The sequence below is a fragment of the Leucoraja erinacea genome, chromosome 8 (assembly GCF_028641065.1).
Source record: "Leucoraja erinacea ecotype New England chromosome 8, Leri_hhj_1, whole genome shotgun sequence".
Lineage (NCBI taxonomy): Eukaryota > Metazoa > Chordata > Chondrichthyes > Rajiformes > Rajidae > Leucoraja > Leucoraja erinaceus.
The window spans coordinates 5,615,398-5,630,717 of record NC_073384.1 but is presented as its reverse complement, the minus strand read 5'-3'; the positions used below and the strand labels follow the sequence as shown (position 1 = coordinate 5,630,717).

General features: G+C 49.1%; 1 protein-coding gene across 3 annotated transcripts in view; it reads left to right on the top strand.

The window, feature by feature from the left end:
• The window catches only part of btbd3b (BTB (POZ) domain containing 3b), a 53,881-nt gene that overhangs the window by 16,743 nt on the left and 21,818 nt on the right, over positions 1-15,320 (top strand). For 2 of the 3 annotated variants that reach the window (XM_055638920.1, XM_055638921.1), the window contains exon 2: positions 9,040-9,259. In XM_055638920.1, coding sequence (XP_055494895.1) covers positions 9,040-9,259 — 220 coding nt within the window. Of the gene's footprint in view, positions 1-8,899; positions 9,260-15,320 lie in introns of those variants that run through there. The other variant, XM_055638919.1, reaches the window with a different exon arrangement.

Here is a 15,320-nt window from a genome sequence, read left to right as displayed (position 1 = left end):
AGGAACTGTCCTTGAATCTGGAGGTCAAGTCAAGTCAAGTTTATTTGTCACATACACATATGAAATGTGCAGTGAAATGAAAGTGGCAATGCTCACGGACTTTTGTGCAAAAGACAAACAACAAAACAACCAAACAAATTATAAACACAATCATAACACACATATTCTTTTACATAATAAATAATGGAGGAAAAACGTTCAGTAGAGTTAGTCCCTGGTGAGATAGGCGTTTACAGTCCGAATTGCCTCTGGGAAGAAACTCCTTCTCAACCTCTCCGTTCTCGCCGCATGGCAACGGAGGCGTTTGCCTGACCGTAGCAGCTGGAACAGTCCGTTGCAGGGGTGGAAGGGGTCTCCCATAATTTTATTTGCTCTGGAGTTGCACCTCCTGTTGTATAGTTCCTGCAGGGGGGCGAGTGAAGTTCCCATAGTGCGTTCGGCCAAACGCACTACTCTCTGCAGAGCCTTCTTGTCCTTGGCAGAGCAATTCCCAAACCAGGAGGTGTGCGTTTTCACACTTCTGTACCTCTTTCCGAAGTGCTTGTTCCTGTGTTGGCCAACAGAGATGAACGGCACGGAAAAAGGTCCTACGGCCCAACTTGCCCATGCTGGCCACGATGCCCCATCTACTCTAGTCCCACCTGCCCGCGTTTGGCTTGTATCCCGATATAAGCCTTTCATATCCATGTATCTCTCCAAGTCTGAAGAAGGGTCTCAACCCGATATGTCACCCATTCCTTCAACCAGAGATGCTGCCGGTCCCGCTGAGTTACTCCTGCATTTTGTGTCTATCTTCAAATGACGTCACGCGCGCCAGACGGCTGTGCGGGCGCACGATGGCGCGTGCGACTCTCACGGGACCGTTGCGCGCTTCAATCACTACCGGCCTGTCGCAGAAGAGACGGCCCAAGTGGGACAGGCCCTTACGGGCGCTTGTCTGAACGTTCTCCCCGTTTTCTCTGAGATCTTCGGTTTCCTCCCACACTCCAACAAAAAAAACGACTTACAGGTTTGGAGGTTTAAATGTAAATAGTCCCTGGTGCGTGTATATTATTGTGCGGGGATCGCTGGTCGGTGCGGACTCAAATAGAACTCCTCTTAGTTTTTCTAGTTTAGATTAAAAACTGCCGTTGATGGTGGAGACAAATACGATAGTTGCGTTCAATTTACTTTAAAGATACCGCGCGGAAACAGGCCCTTCGGCCCACCGTGTCCGCGCCGACCAGCGATCACCGCACACTAACACTATCCTACACACACACTTGGGACAATTTACAATTAGGGAGAGGTGGGACAGACGTGGACTGTTTTCTCTGGAACACCAGAGGTTGCAGGAAAATGGGATTCAATTCAATTCAATTCAACTTTAATGTCATCGCACAAATACAAGTATCAGTACAACAAAATGCAGTTTTGCGTCAGTCCGTAGTAGTTGTACATAAAGAAAAAAAATAAATAGAAAGAGGGAAGATGCAGAATAATCAAAAAATACAGAATAATTAAACAAAGGGGACGGAGGGACCAGAGAAATCTATCGTCGGGACCTCCCGAGTTCAGCAGTGTGATTGTGTTGTTGTAGAAGCTGTTCCTCATCCTACTAGTACGTGACCTGAGGCTCCTGTACCGCCTCCCTGATGGGAGGAGGGCAAACAGTCCATGGTTGGGGTGTGAGGGGTCTTTGATGATCTTCCCGGCCCGTCTCAGACACCGTTTTCGGTGGAGGGCATCCATGGCAGGGAGCGGGGCACCGATGATGTACTGAGCGGTTTTCACCACCCGTTGCAGTGCCTTCCTGTCCGCAGCAGTGCAGCTGCTGTACCATACCGTGAAGCAGGTGGTCAGGATACTCTCTATGGTACAGCGGTAAAAGTTGGTCAGGATCTGGGGGGACAGGTGGGCTTTCTTGAGCCTCCTCAGGAAGTAAAGGCGCTGCTGTGCCTTTTTGATCAGCTTGGAGGTGTTGAGGGACCAGGACAAATCCTCCGAGATATGTACTCCGAGGAATTTATAGCTGGAGACGCGCTCCACCTCAGTCCCGTTTATATGGATAGAAGATCTGATAGAAGTATGAAGTAATATTATGAAAGGTATAGATAGCCTCGTTTTCCCAGGATGGCAATATCAAAGACTAGAGGGCATAGCTTCAAGGTGAGTGGGGCAAAGCCCTTCGGCCCACCAAGTCCGACCCGACCAGCGATCACTGTACACTAGCAATATCCTACACACACTAGGAACAATTTACAGTTACACCAAAGCCAATAAGCCTACAACCTGTGTAAGAAAGAACTGCAGATGCTGGATAAAATCGAAGGTAGACACAAAATGCTGGAAACATAGAAAATAGGTGCAGGAGTAGGCCATTCGGCCCTTCGAGCCTGCACCGCCATTCAATATGATCATGGCTGATCATCCAACTCAGTATCTCATCTCTGCCTTCTCTCCATACCCCCCGATCCCTTTAGCCACAAGGGCCACATCTAACTCCCTCTTAAATATAGCCAATGAACTGGCCTCGACTACCTTGTGCGGCAGAGAATTCCACAGATTCACCACTCTCTGTGTGAAAAATGTTTTCCTCATCTCGGTCCTAAAAGGTTTCCCCCTTATCCTTAAACTGTGACCCCCTTGTTCTGGACTTCCCCAACATCGGGAACAATCTTCCTACATTAGCCTGTCCAACCCCTTAAGAATTTTGTAAGTTTCTATAAGATCCCCCTTCAATCTTCTAAATTCTAGCGAGTACAAACCGAGTCTATCCAGTCTTTCCTCATATGAAAGTCCTGACATCCCAGGAATCAGTCTGGTGAACCTTCTCTGTACTCCCTCTATGGCAAGAATGTCCTTCCTCAGATTAGGAGACCAAAACTGTACGCAATACTCCAGGTGTGGTCTCACCAGGACCCTGTACAACTGCAGTAGAACCTCCCTGCTCCTATACTCAAATCCTTTTGCTAATAGGTGATGTTTTGGGTTGAGACCCTTTTTCAGACTGAGCTTCAGTCTGAAGAAGGGTCTCGACCCTAAAAAGTCACCCATTCCTTCTTTCCATAGATGCTGTCTCACCCGCTAAGTTACTCCAGCATTTTGTGTCTACCTTATGTTAGCCTACAGCCTCGTGTGTCATTGGCGTGCGGGAAGAAACCGGAGCTCCCAGAGAAAACCCACGCAGGTCACGGGGAGAACGTGCGAACTTTGTGCAGGCAGCACCCGTACAGGATTGAACCCGGGTGTCTGGCGCTGTAAGGCAGCAGCTCTAATGCTGCGCCACCGGGCTACCCTGTGTGGGGCAACCTTTATTACACAGAGGGTGGTGGGTGCCTGGAACGCGCTGCTAGGGGTGGTGGTGGAGGCAGATACGATAGTGGTGTTTATGAGGCTTTTGGATATGCAGGGAATGGAGGGATTTGGATCACGTGCAGGCAGGTCAGAGTTGGTTTTGGCATCATGTTCATAGAAACATAGAAATGAGGTGCAGGAGTAGGCCATTCGGCCCTTCGAGCCTGCACCGCTATTTAATATGATCATGGCTGATCATCCAACTCAGTATCCCGTACCTGCCTTCTCTCCATACCCTCTGATCCCCTTGGCCACAAGGGCCACATCTAACTCCCTCTTAAATATAGCCAATGAACTGGCCTCAACTACCCTCTGTGGCAGAGAGTTCCAGAGATTCACCACTCTCTGTGTGAAAAAAGTTCTCCTCATCTCGGTTTTAAAGGATTTCCCCCTTATCCTTAAGCTGTGACCCCTTGTCCTGGACTTCCCTAACATCGGGAACAATCTTCCTGCATCTAGCCTGTCCAACCCCTTCGGTTATGACATTGGGTGCTGAGGGGCCTGTTCTTGTGCTGTACTGTCCAAAGGTCGGCAGTGACCCTTCATCAGCCTTCACGGTCAGCATCCTGAACCAGAGGTGAGATTGGCTGCTTCTTACCGAACGACACAGGCATAAGCACTACAGCACATGAACTATTCTCAGTCTCTGTGTAATTCCCCGAGGCAAGATCTAATAATGTACGCTGCAATTACTGCATTTGTTCCATCGAGAGCATCTTTGATTATCCTTCTGAAAATGTAACACGTCTTTTTCAGGAGATAGGCCAGTACAGCACAGGAACAGGCCCTTCGGCCCACAATGTCTGTGCCGAGCATGATGCCAAGATGAGCTAACCTCATCTGCCTGCATGTGATCCATATCCCTCCATTCCCTGCACTTCCAGTGGACAGCCACTATCATATCTGCCTCCACCCTCGACCACAGATGTTTGGCTGTTGAGTAGAGCAGCGACTCGTGGATAAAACTGTCCACCAATAGACAACAGACAATAGGTGCAGGAGTAGGCCATTCGGCCCTTCGAGCCAGTACCGCCACTCAATGTGATCATGGCTGATCATCCACAATCGGTAGCCCATTCCTGCCTTCTCCCCATATCCCCTTGACTCAGCTATCTTTAAGAGCCCTATCTAGCTCTCTCTTGAAAGCATCCAGAGAACCTGCCTCCACCGCCCTCTGAGGCAGAGAATTCCACACTCACCACTCTCTGTGAGAAAAAGTGTTTCCTCGTCTCTGTTCTAAATGGCTTACTCTTTATTCTTAAACTGTGGCCCCCTGGTTCTGGACTCCCCCAACATCGGGAACATGTTTCCTGCCTCTAGCGTGTCCAAACCCTTAATAATCGTATATGTTTCAATAAGATCCCCTCTCATCATGCTAAACTGCAGAGTGTGCAAGCCCAGCTGCTTCATTCTATCCTTTTCCAAAGCCTCCACATCTTTCCTGTAATTTCACCCTCTGCCTTCACCCTCTACCACATTGAGGAGTTTTGGTCACCAAATTTGAAGAAGGACATTCTTGCTATTGAGGGAGTGCAGCGTAGGTTCACAAGGTTAATTCCCGGGATGGCGGGACTGTCATGTGCTGAGAGAATGGAGCGGCTGGGCTTGTACACTCTGGAGCTTAGAAGGATGAGAGGGAATCTTATTGAAACATGTAAGATCATTAAGGGTTTGGACACGCTAGAGGCAGGAAACATGTTCCCGATGTTGGGGGAGTCCAGAACCAGGGGCCACAGTTTGAGAATAAGGAGTAAGCCATTTAGAACGGAGATGAGGAAACACTTTTTCTCACAGAGAGTGGTGAGTCTGTGGAATTCTCTGCCTCAGAGGGCGGTGGAGGCAGGTTCTCTGGATGCTTTCAAGTGAGAGCTAGATAGGGCTCTTAAAGATAGCGGAGTCAGGGGGTATGGGGAGAAGGCAGGAACGGGGTACTGATTGGGGATGATCAGCCATGATCACAGTGAATGGCGATGCTGGCTCAAAGGGCTGAATGGCCTACTCCTGCACCTATTGTCTATTGTCTATTGTCACCCCCAGCAGCGTGTTCCAGCTCCCCACCACTGTGCGTCAAAAAAACCTGCCCCACACATCTCCATTAACGTTTAGTGTTGGCCACTCACACTGCGGGAGGAAGGTTCTGAGCGCCACTGCACTGAATGTGTTTCTCTTTGCGAGGAAGATGATATATGTAGCTCTTAGGGCTAACGGAACCAGGGGATGGGGGGAGAAAGCAGGGACGGGATACTGATTTTCGATGATCGGCCATGATCATATCGCTGGCTCGAAGGGCCGAATGGCTTCCTCCTGCACCTATTTTCCATGTTTCTAAAGACATCCCATTGACTGTACTGAAGAATGTGAACAGTTTGAGGGTCGATTCTCCTTGGTCAATGTCAGGATCATAAGTGATAGGAGCAGAATTAGGCCATTCGGCCCATCTAGTCTACTCCGCCATTCAATCAGGGCTGATCTATCTCTCCCTCCTAATCCCATTCTCCTGCCTTCTCCCCGTGACCACTGACACCTGTACTAATCAGGAATCTATTAATCTCTGCCTTAAGTATGTCCACTGATTTGCCCTACAAAGAATTCCATAGATTCACCACCACCCTCTGACTAAAGAAATTCCTCCTAATATGATATGCCATTTATTGTCACTATACATGTACAGTGAAATTGAAAGCTGCTCGTACTCAGTGCATACATATAATTTAGTACAAAAAACAAGAAACAGAAAAACAAAAACAGAAGGGAGAAGGGGGGGGGATAGGTGCACAATTCTGCGGCGCTATATACATATATACAGATGGAAGTCCGGGTGTTGGGCTGTGAAGTCAGTGCATGTGTGAATTTGAATTAAGAGTAGTTATAATTTTCGGAAAGCAACTATTTCTGAGTCTATTTGTCCTGGATTTGATGCACCTATAGCGCCTTCCAGAAGGCAGCAGGTCGAACAGTCCAAACGCAGGATGGGAGCTGTCTTTGATAATATTCTTTGCCCTGCTAAGGCAGCGGGAGGTGTAGATGTCCATCAGGGAGGGGAGAGGGCAACCAATGATCTTCTGCGCTGTCCTAGTTACCCTCTGAAGCCTCTCCCTGTCTGCCATGGTGCAGCTGCCATACCATGCTGTAATCCTCATCTCCTTCATAAAAGAACGTCCTTTAATTCTGAGGCTGTGACCTCTGGTCCTAGACTCTCCCACTAGTGGAAACATCCTCTCCACATCCACTCTATCCAAGCCTTTCACTAATCGGTGCATTTCAACAAGGTTACCCCCTCATCCTTCAAAACTCCAGCGACTACAGTCCCAGTGCCTTCCAGGATATATGGAAGATAGACACGAAATGCTGGAGTAACTCAGCTGGTCGGGCAGCATCTCTGTAGAACATTGATAGGTGACGTTTTGGGTCGGGACATTTGTTCAGAAGCCATAATCTCCTCCAGAGATGATGCCTGGCCCGCTGAGTTCCTCCAGCACTTTGTGCTTTGCTCATGATTCCAGCATCTGCAGTCACCCTGAGTTACTCCAGCACTTTGTGTCTTCTTTTGGTAAAACAGCATCTGCAGTTCCTTGTTTCTCCAGAGATGCTGCCTCATTCTTGAGAGATCACTCTTTTCCTATTTCCTTCGGGTTTGAGGAAGGGTTTCGGCCCGAAACGTTGCCTATTTCCTTCGCTCCATAGATGCTGCTGCACCCGCTGAGTTTCTCCAGCATTTTTGCCTACCTTCAGTTTTCCAGCATCTGCAGTTCCTTCGTAAACTCTAACTAGACAGGTACATGGATAGTACACAGAATTGCTGGAGAAACTCAGCGGGTGCAGCAGCATCTATGGAGCGAAGGAAATAGGCGACGTTTCGGGCCGAAACCCTTCTTCAGACAGGTACATGGATAGGACAGGTTTGGAGGGATGTGGACCAAATGGAATCAGGTGGGACTAGTGCAGCTGGGACATGTTGGCCTGTGTGGGGGAGTTGGGCCAAAGTTTCCACTCTGTGACTATCAGTGTTAGGCACAACCTGTTCCCCTTTAAATACCAGGAGATAGATACAAAGAGCTGGAGTAACTCAGCGAGACAGACAGCATCTCTGGCTTGCGTTGGTTTGTGTCTGGATAGACTCGGTTTATACTCTCTAGAATTTAGGAGATTGAGGGGGGATCTTATAGAAACTTACAAAATTCTTAAGGGGTTGGACAGGCTAGATGCAGGAAGATTGTTCCCGATGTTGGGGAAGTCCAGGACAAGGGGTCACAGCTTAAGGATAAGGGGGAAATCCTTTAAAACCGAGATGAGAAAAACTTTTTTCATACAGAGAGTGGTGAATCTGTGGAACTCTCTGCCACAGAGGGTAGTCGAGGCCACATCGAAGGTTACACAAAAAAGCTGGAGAAACTCAGCGGGTGCAGCAGCATCTATGGAGCGACTTTCGATTCTCCAGCATCTGCAGTTCCCTCTTAAACAGGTGAAGTTTCGAGATGAGACCCTTTTTCAGAAACGTCACCCATTCCTTCTCTCCAGAGACGCTGCCTGTCCCGCTGAGTTACTCCAGCATTTTGTGTCTGGCTTGGGTTTAAACCAGCATCTGAAGTCCTTCCAGCACAAAACCACCGCCTTTAAAGGCGAGCGCTTTATCCTTACAGTAGGTGTCAGTGTTGATGTTGCGCTGGGTCGCTGCCGGCTCTCCAAGGCTCTGTCTGTCTCTCTCTCTCTGTGTCTCTCTCAGCACCTAGGGACAATCTTGCTCGCTGTGTTTTCTTGTTTTTTGATTTGCCTTACGTCGGGAGGAGAAGGGAAAACATTTTTTTTTTTAAACCCACGGCAACTTGCAGCGTCGCCTGGAGAAGCAGGAATCCCAAAGGGTGGAGCTCGGAGCCGGTGCTTGCAGCAGAAGGAGAGAGGGAGCGTGGAAGGGGGAGAGGGGGAGAGAGAGAGAGAGAGAAGGAGAGAGGGGGAGAGAGGAGAGAGAGAAAGAGAGGGGAAAGAGGGAGAGAGAAGGAGAGAGAGGGAGAGAGAAGGAGAGAGAGAGAAAGAGAGGGGGAGAGGGAGAGAGAGTGTGAAGGGAGAGAGGGAGTGGGAACGGAGAGGGGGAAGTGGGAGAGAGAGAGAGAGAGTGGGAACGGAGAGACTCCCCTCTCTCTCTCTAAAGAGGGAGAGGTGGAAGGGGGAGGGAGAGTGGGAAGAGAGAGAGAGAAAAGAGGGGGAGAGAGAGAGAGTGGGAGAGGGAGGGAGGAGGAGGAGAGGAGAAATAAGAGAAGGAGAGAGGGAGAAAGAGAGAGAGAGAGCGCAAATGCAAAAGCAGCGAGAGAGAGACTTGTTTATTTTCTAGCCCGATCTGCGGCAGGACTCAGTTGAGAACAAGTGTCGCCAGCATCAGCAGAGAAGCTCCCGGGCTCTGCACATCTGGAGGGGATGGTACAAGTCACAGCTGGATGGAGATGCATGGGCTTGCAGCTGAGAACATCTCCTTGATCTCGGACCTTACTTGAAGCGCAAAGAAAAACCGGGGGTGGGGGAGAGAGATTTGGGGGGGTGAAAGGTTTTACCCTCTGCAGCGGCAGGGGGGGGGGGGGTAGAGAGAATCCTCCCCCCTGTGTTACTGCCCCAGCCCTGTTGCCTCTCCAAGGCTGAGAGACACAAATGCACCAATGGTGGATTGCAAAACCAGGAACATGAAGTGCCTCACCTTCTTCCTGATGCTTCCAGAGGCGGTGAAGAAGTCGAAGAAGGCGTCCAAGAGCAGCCGGCTGCCGGTCTGCTACGAGATCCTCACCCTGAAGAAGCGGATGGCTGCGGAGATGTACAGCGCAAAGAAAGCGCCCGGCAACGCGAGTGCCAGCTCCAGCGCCCAGAGCCACCAACACAACCTCAACAACAACACAGTGCCCGCCAACTGGCAGGGTCTCTACCCAACTATCAGAGAGAGGTAAGCGGCCAGCGACTCTGTCCCCCTCCCCTCCCCACCTCTTCAAAGTAACTTATCGAGTAACCATCTCACATTGTGTCAGACTGGACAGGTGAGGAGACCTCCACCTTAAACCTTCCTCACGCCCACCCTCACCTCCTCAAAGTCTCACATTGTGTCAGACTGGACAGGTGAGGACACCTCCACCTTAACCCCCACCTGTGTCAAGATTCAAGAGAGTTAGTTTATTGTCATGTGTCCCAGATAGGACAATGAATTTCTTGCTTTGCTTCAGCACAACACAATATAGTAGGCAGACAAAAATGCTGGAGAAACTTAGCGGGTGAGGCAGCATCTATGGAGCGAAGGAAATAGGCAACGTTTCGGGCCAAAACCCTTCTTCAGACTATAGAATATAGAAGAGAGGGAACTTCTTTACTCAGAGAGAGTGGTAGCGATGTGGAATGAGCTTCCAGTGGAAGTGGTGGAGGCAGGTTCATTGGTATCATTTAAAAATAAATTGGATAGGCATATGGATGAGAAGGGAATGGAGGGTTATGGTATTAGTGCAGGCAGGTGGGACTAAGGGGGAAAAAAAAGTTGTTCGGCACGGACTTGTAGGGCACGGACTTGTAGGGCCGAGATGGCCTGTTTCCGTGCTGTAATTGTTATATGATTAAGGCATGAATACAGAACAGATCAGTGTGTCCATTTACCATTATATAAATATATACACACATGGATAAATAAACTGATAAAGTGCAAATAAACGGATAATGGGCTATTAATGGTCAGAGTTTTGTTTTAGTTGAGTTTAATAGCCTGATGGCTGTGGGGAAGTAGCTATTCCTGAACCTGGACGTTGCAGTCTTCAGGCTCCCGTACCTTCTACCTGAAGGTAGCGGGGAGATGAGTGTGTGGCCAGGATGGTGTGGGTCCTTGATGATGCTGCCAGCCTTTTTGAGGCAGCGACTGCGATAGATCCCCTCGATGGAAGGGGGGTCAGAGCCGATGATGGACTGGGCAGTGTTTACGACTTTTTGTAGTCTTTTCCGCTCCTGGGCGCTCAAGTTGCCGAACCAAGCCACGATGCAACCGGTCAGCATGCGCTCTACTGTGCACCTGAGGAGACCTCCACCTTAATCCCCCTCCCAAGTAGCAGAACCATCAACATGGATGGGACAGGTCAGGAGGGATGTGGACCTAACGTGGGCAGGTGTGACTAGTGTATAGCTGGGATGATATATGTTGGCCGGTGTGGGCAAGTTGGGCCGAAGGGCCTATTTTCACGCTGTATCACTCTGTGAACCGGCAGCGTAAACAAATCTTCACTTAAACCCCTCTCCTCTTCCCAAATATCACATCCCACTGGTAAAAAGAAATCTCCACCTGAAACCCTCTCCGTCTCACCTTCTCCCAAAGTTTCAGAACCTGCAGGTAAGGAAATCTCCGTCTAAATGCCTCTCCCCCTCCCCCTCCCCCCCTCCCTCCCCCCCTCTCCCCCTCTCCGTCTCCCTCCCTCCTCTCCCCCCTCTCCCCCTCCCTCCCCCCTCTCTCCCTTTCCCCCTCCCCCCTCCCCCCCCCTCCGTCCCCTCCCCTCCGTCTCCCCCTCTCCCCCTCTCCCCGAGTATCAGATGTGACAGGTAAGGAAATCTTTGCCTGTACCCTGTGTCGGAAGGAACTGCAGATGTTGGGTTAAACCACCTAAACCCTTCTCTCTCTCGCTCTCTCTCTCTCTCTCTCTCTCCCCAAATGTCAGACTCCTGAGATGAGGAAATCTCCTCTTAAATCCCTCTCCCCCCTCCTCCCCCCCTCCTTTCCCCTTCTCCTCAAGTTTCAGAACCTAAGGATAAAAGCAAATCTGCACCTAAATCCCTCTCCCCTTCACCCCAAGCATCAGACGTGACTTGTAGAGAATCCTCCACCTGAATCCTTCACGCCTGGAAACCTTCACATTTAGCCAGGCGACAAGAGTGTCTAAAACTTAACCCATTCACTGCCAAGTTTTGTTTTTCACTATCATAGAAACATAGAAATTAGGTGCAGGAGTAGGCCATTCGGCCCTTCGAGCCTGCACCGCCATTCAATATGATCATGGCTGATCATCCAACTCAGTATCCCGTACCTGCCTTCTCTCCATACCCCCTGATCCCCTTAGCCACAAGGGCCACATCTAACTCTCTCTTAAATATAGCCAATGAACTGGCCTCGACTACCCTCTGCGGCAGAGAGTTCCAGAGATTCACCACTCTCTGTATGAAAAAAGTTTTTCTCATCTCGGTTTTAAAGGATTTCCCCCTTATCCTTAAGCTGTGACCCCTTGTGCTGGACTTCCCCAACATCGGGAACAATCTTCCTGCATCTAGCCTGTCCAACCCCTTAAGAATTTTATAAGTTTCTATAAGATCCCCTCTCAATCCGTTTCTCCACATTATCCACATGACCCGAATCTAGTCACGAACAGGTTAAAGATCCAGCCTTGTAAATTTGACCCATTTAATGCCAATGTTTTCACACCTCCGTCATTCAACAATCGACACTCAGCAATCAGTCAGCCGTAAGGTTTTTTTCATTCAAAGTAGGGTCATAAAGAGTGACACAGTGTGGAAACAGGCCCTTCGGCCCAACTCGCCCAAACTGGCCAACAATGTCCTGGCTACACTAGTCCCACCTGTCCGCGACTGGTCCATATCCCTCCAAACCTATAAAATTATAAAAGGACTGGACAAGCTAGATGCGGGAAAAATGTTCCCAATGTTGGGCGAGTCCAGAACCAGGGGCCACACACAGTCTTATAATAAAGGGGAGGTCACTTAAGACAGAGGTGAGAAAAAACTTTTTCACCCAGAGAGTTGTGAATTTATGGAATTCCCTGCCACAGAGGACAGTGGAGGCCAAGTCACTGGATGGATTTAAGAGACAGTTAGATAGAACTCTAGGGGTTAGTGGAGTCAAGGGATATGGGGAGAAGGCAGGCACGGGTTATTGATAGGGGACGATCAGCCATGATCACAATGAATGGCGGTGCTGGCTCGAAGGGCCGAATGGCCTCCTCCTGCACCTATTTTCTATGTTTCAAACCTGTCCTATCCATGTACCTGTCTAACTGTTTTTTTAAATGTTGGGATAATCCCAGCCTCAACTACCTCCTCTGGCAGCTTGTTCCATACACCCACCACCCTTTGTGTGAAAAAGTTACCCCTCAGATTCCTATTAAATCTTTTCCCCGTCGAAGGGCCTTTTTCAACGCTGTGTCTCTTTTCTAACAAAATGTTTTTTTTATATATCATTTTTTTTGTTCCTGTCCTATATACTCTTTTTATTTAGGGCAGCAATAAAATAATTGTCAGTGGTTGCCATGGCTCCAGAAAGACTCTGTTATTCAAAGGATATTGGTTGCATTGGGGCTGAAATCACTGATATTTCAAAAGATATATTATACAGCTTGGCTTGCCGTTTTCAATTATTTGTGTAGGAAGGAACTGCAGATGCTGGTTTACACCGAAGATAGACACAAAATGCTGGAGTAACTCAGCGGGACAGGCAGCATCTCTGGAGAGAAGGACTGGCTGACATAGAAACATAGAAAATAGGTGCAGGAGTAGGCCATTCGGCCCATTCGATATGATCATATCACGGCTGATCATCCAACTCAGTATCCCGTACCTGCCTTCTCTCCATACCCCCTGATCCCTTTAGCCACAAGGGCCACATCTAACTCCCTCTTAAATACAGCCAAGGAACTGTGGCCTCAACTACCTTCTGCGACAGAGAATTCCAGAGATTCATCACTCTCTGTGTGAAAAATGATTTTCTCATCTCAGTCCTAAAATATTTCCCCTTTATCCTTAAACTGTGACCCCTAGTTCTGGACTTCCCCAACATCGGGAACAATCTTCCTGCATCTAGCCTGTCCAACCCCTTAAGAATTTTGTACGTTTCTATAAGATCCTCCCTGACGTTTCGGGTCGAGACCCTTCTTCAGACACAGTAAAGATGAAGGAGTGGGGGCCAGGAAAATGGAAGTCATTGAAGGGACGAAGGGATGTGTGAGGTGTCTTGGACATAGGTCGGGAGGGATTGGACCAGGGGGGGGGGGAATAGGATGTAGTCGAGGTACGTGGAAATGGAATTCAGTGGGACAGAGGCAGGCAGAAACAGTGGGTCTGCCGGGGCAGTTGTGTTTGTGGATTTTGGGGAGAAGGTAAAACCAGGCTGGGGACAATAGACAATAGACAATAGGTGCAGGAGTAGGCCATTCGGCCCTTCGAGCCAGCACCGCCATTCAATGTGATCATGGCTGATCATCCCCAATCAGTACCCCGTTCCTGCCTTCTCCCCATATCCCCTGACTCCGCCATCTTTAAGAGCCCTATCTAGCTCTCTCTTGAAAGTATCCAGAGAACCGGCCTCCACCGCCCTCTGAGGCAGAGAATTCCACAGACTCACATCACTCTTGTGTGAAAAAGTGTTTCCTCGTCTCCGTTCTAAATGGCTTACCCCTTATTCATAAACTGTGTGGCCCTTGGCTCTGGACTCCACCAACATGTTTCCTGCCTCTAGCGTGTCCAAACCCTGAATCATCTTATATGTTTCCCTAAGATGCCCTCTCATCCTTCTAAATTCCATAGTGTACAAGCCCAGCTGCTCCATTCTCTCAGCCTACGACAGTCCCTCCATCCCGGGAATTAACCTTGTGAACCTACGCTGCACTCACTCAATAGCAAGAATCAATAAGGTTGGAGGATGTGGGGAAAACGCAGCCAGCAGTGATAATATTTAAATCCTCAGACTGAAGAAGGATCTTGACCCGAAACGTCACCCATTCCTTCTATCCAGAGTTGCTGCCTGTCCCGCTGAGTTACAGCATTTTGTGTCTCATTTGTACTATTTGGGTCAAATGCTCTTTGCTCTTCAAAGCTTGGAGTGTTAAATAGACAATGGGGATGTCCACAGCATTTAACACTCTGAAGCTGTGTCCTAAAGATCTTCTGAACCCAAATAGAAAAATGCTGCAAATTGCTTGTCAAAACTAGTTCAAAACAACCTTTACAATCCTGTGTTCAAGAAGGAACTGCAGATGCTGGAAAATCGAAGGTACACAAAAAAGCTGGAGAAACTCAGCGGGTGCAGCAGCATCTATGGAGAGAAGGAAATAGGCAACGTTTCGGGCCAAAACCCTTCTCCAGACTGTTCGGGGGTGGGGGGGGGGGACTGAGGAAGGGGAGGAGATAGCAAGGACTAACAATAAACTTGCTGTCTCCTCCCCTTCCTCAGTCTCCCTGCTGTCTCCTCCCATCCCCCATCCTTCGGGCTCCTCCTCCTCTTTTCCCTTTCTTGTCCCCCCCCACCCCCCCCCCCCCCAGATCAGTCTGAAGAAGGGTTTTGGCCCGAAACGTTGCCTATTTCCTTCGCCCCATAGATGCTGCTGCACCCGCTGAGTTTCCCCAGCTTTTTTGTGTACCTTTACAATCCTGCACTGGTTTTACTTTGAATAAAAATCCACTTAGCTAAAAAAACAACTGTGATGATGGGGAGTGAGTTCTTAAACCTGTGAGTTTTTTAAAACTAGCAGAAAGGGCAGAAAAATGGCTGGAAAAGCTGGAGTAACTCAGCGGGTCAGGCAGCATCTCTAAGGAAAAGGAACTAGGTGACGGTTTGGGTCCAGGCCCTTCTTCTGACTCTGGATGGGACAGGTTTGGAGGGATATGGGCCAAGCCCAGGCAGGCGGGACTAGATCGGGCAGATGCACAGAGTCTTTTACTCAGAGTAGGGGAATCGAGGACCAGAGGACACAGGTTCAAGGTGAAGGGGAAAAGATTTAATGGGAATCTGAGGGGTAACTTTTTCACACAGAAGGTGGTGGGTGTATGGAACGAGCTGCCAGAGGAAGTAGTTGAGGCTGGGACTATCCCATCGTTTAGGAAACAGTTGGACAGGTACATGGATAGGACAGGTTTTGGAGGGATATGGACCAAACGCAGGCAAGTGGGACTAGTGTAGCTGGACATGTTGGCCGGCATGGGCAAGTTGGGCCGAAGGGCCTGTTTCCACACTGTGTTAATCTATGACTCTATCTACG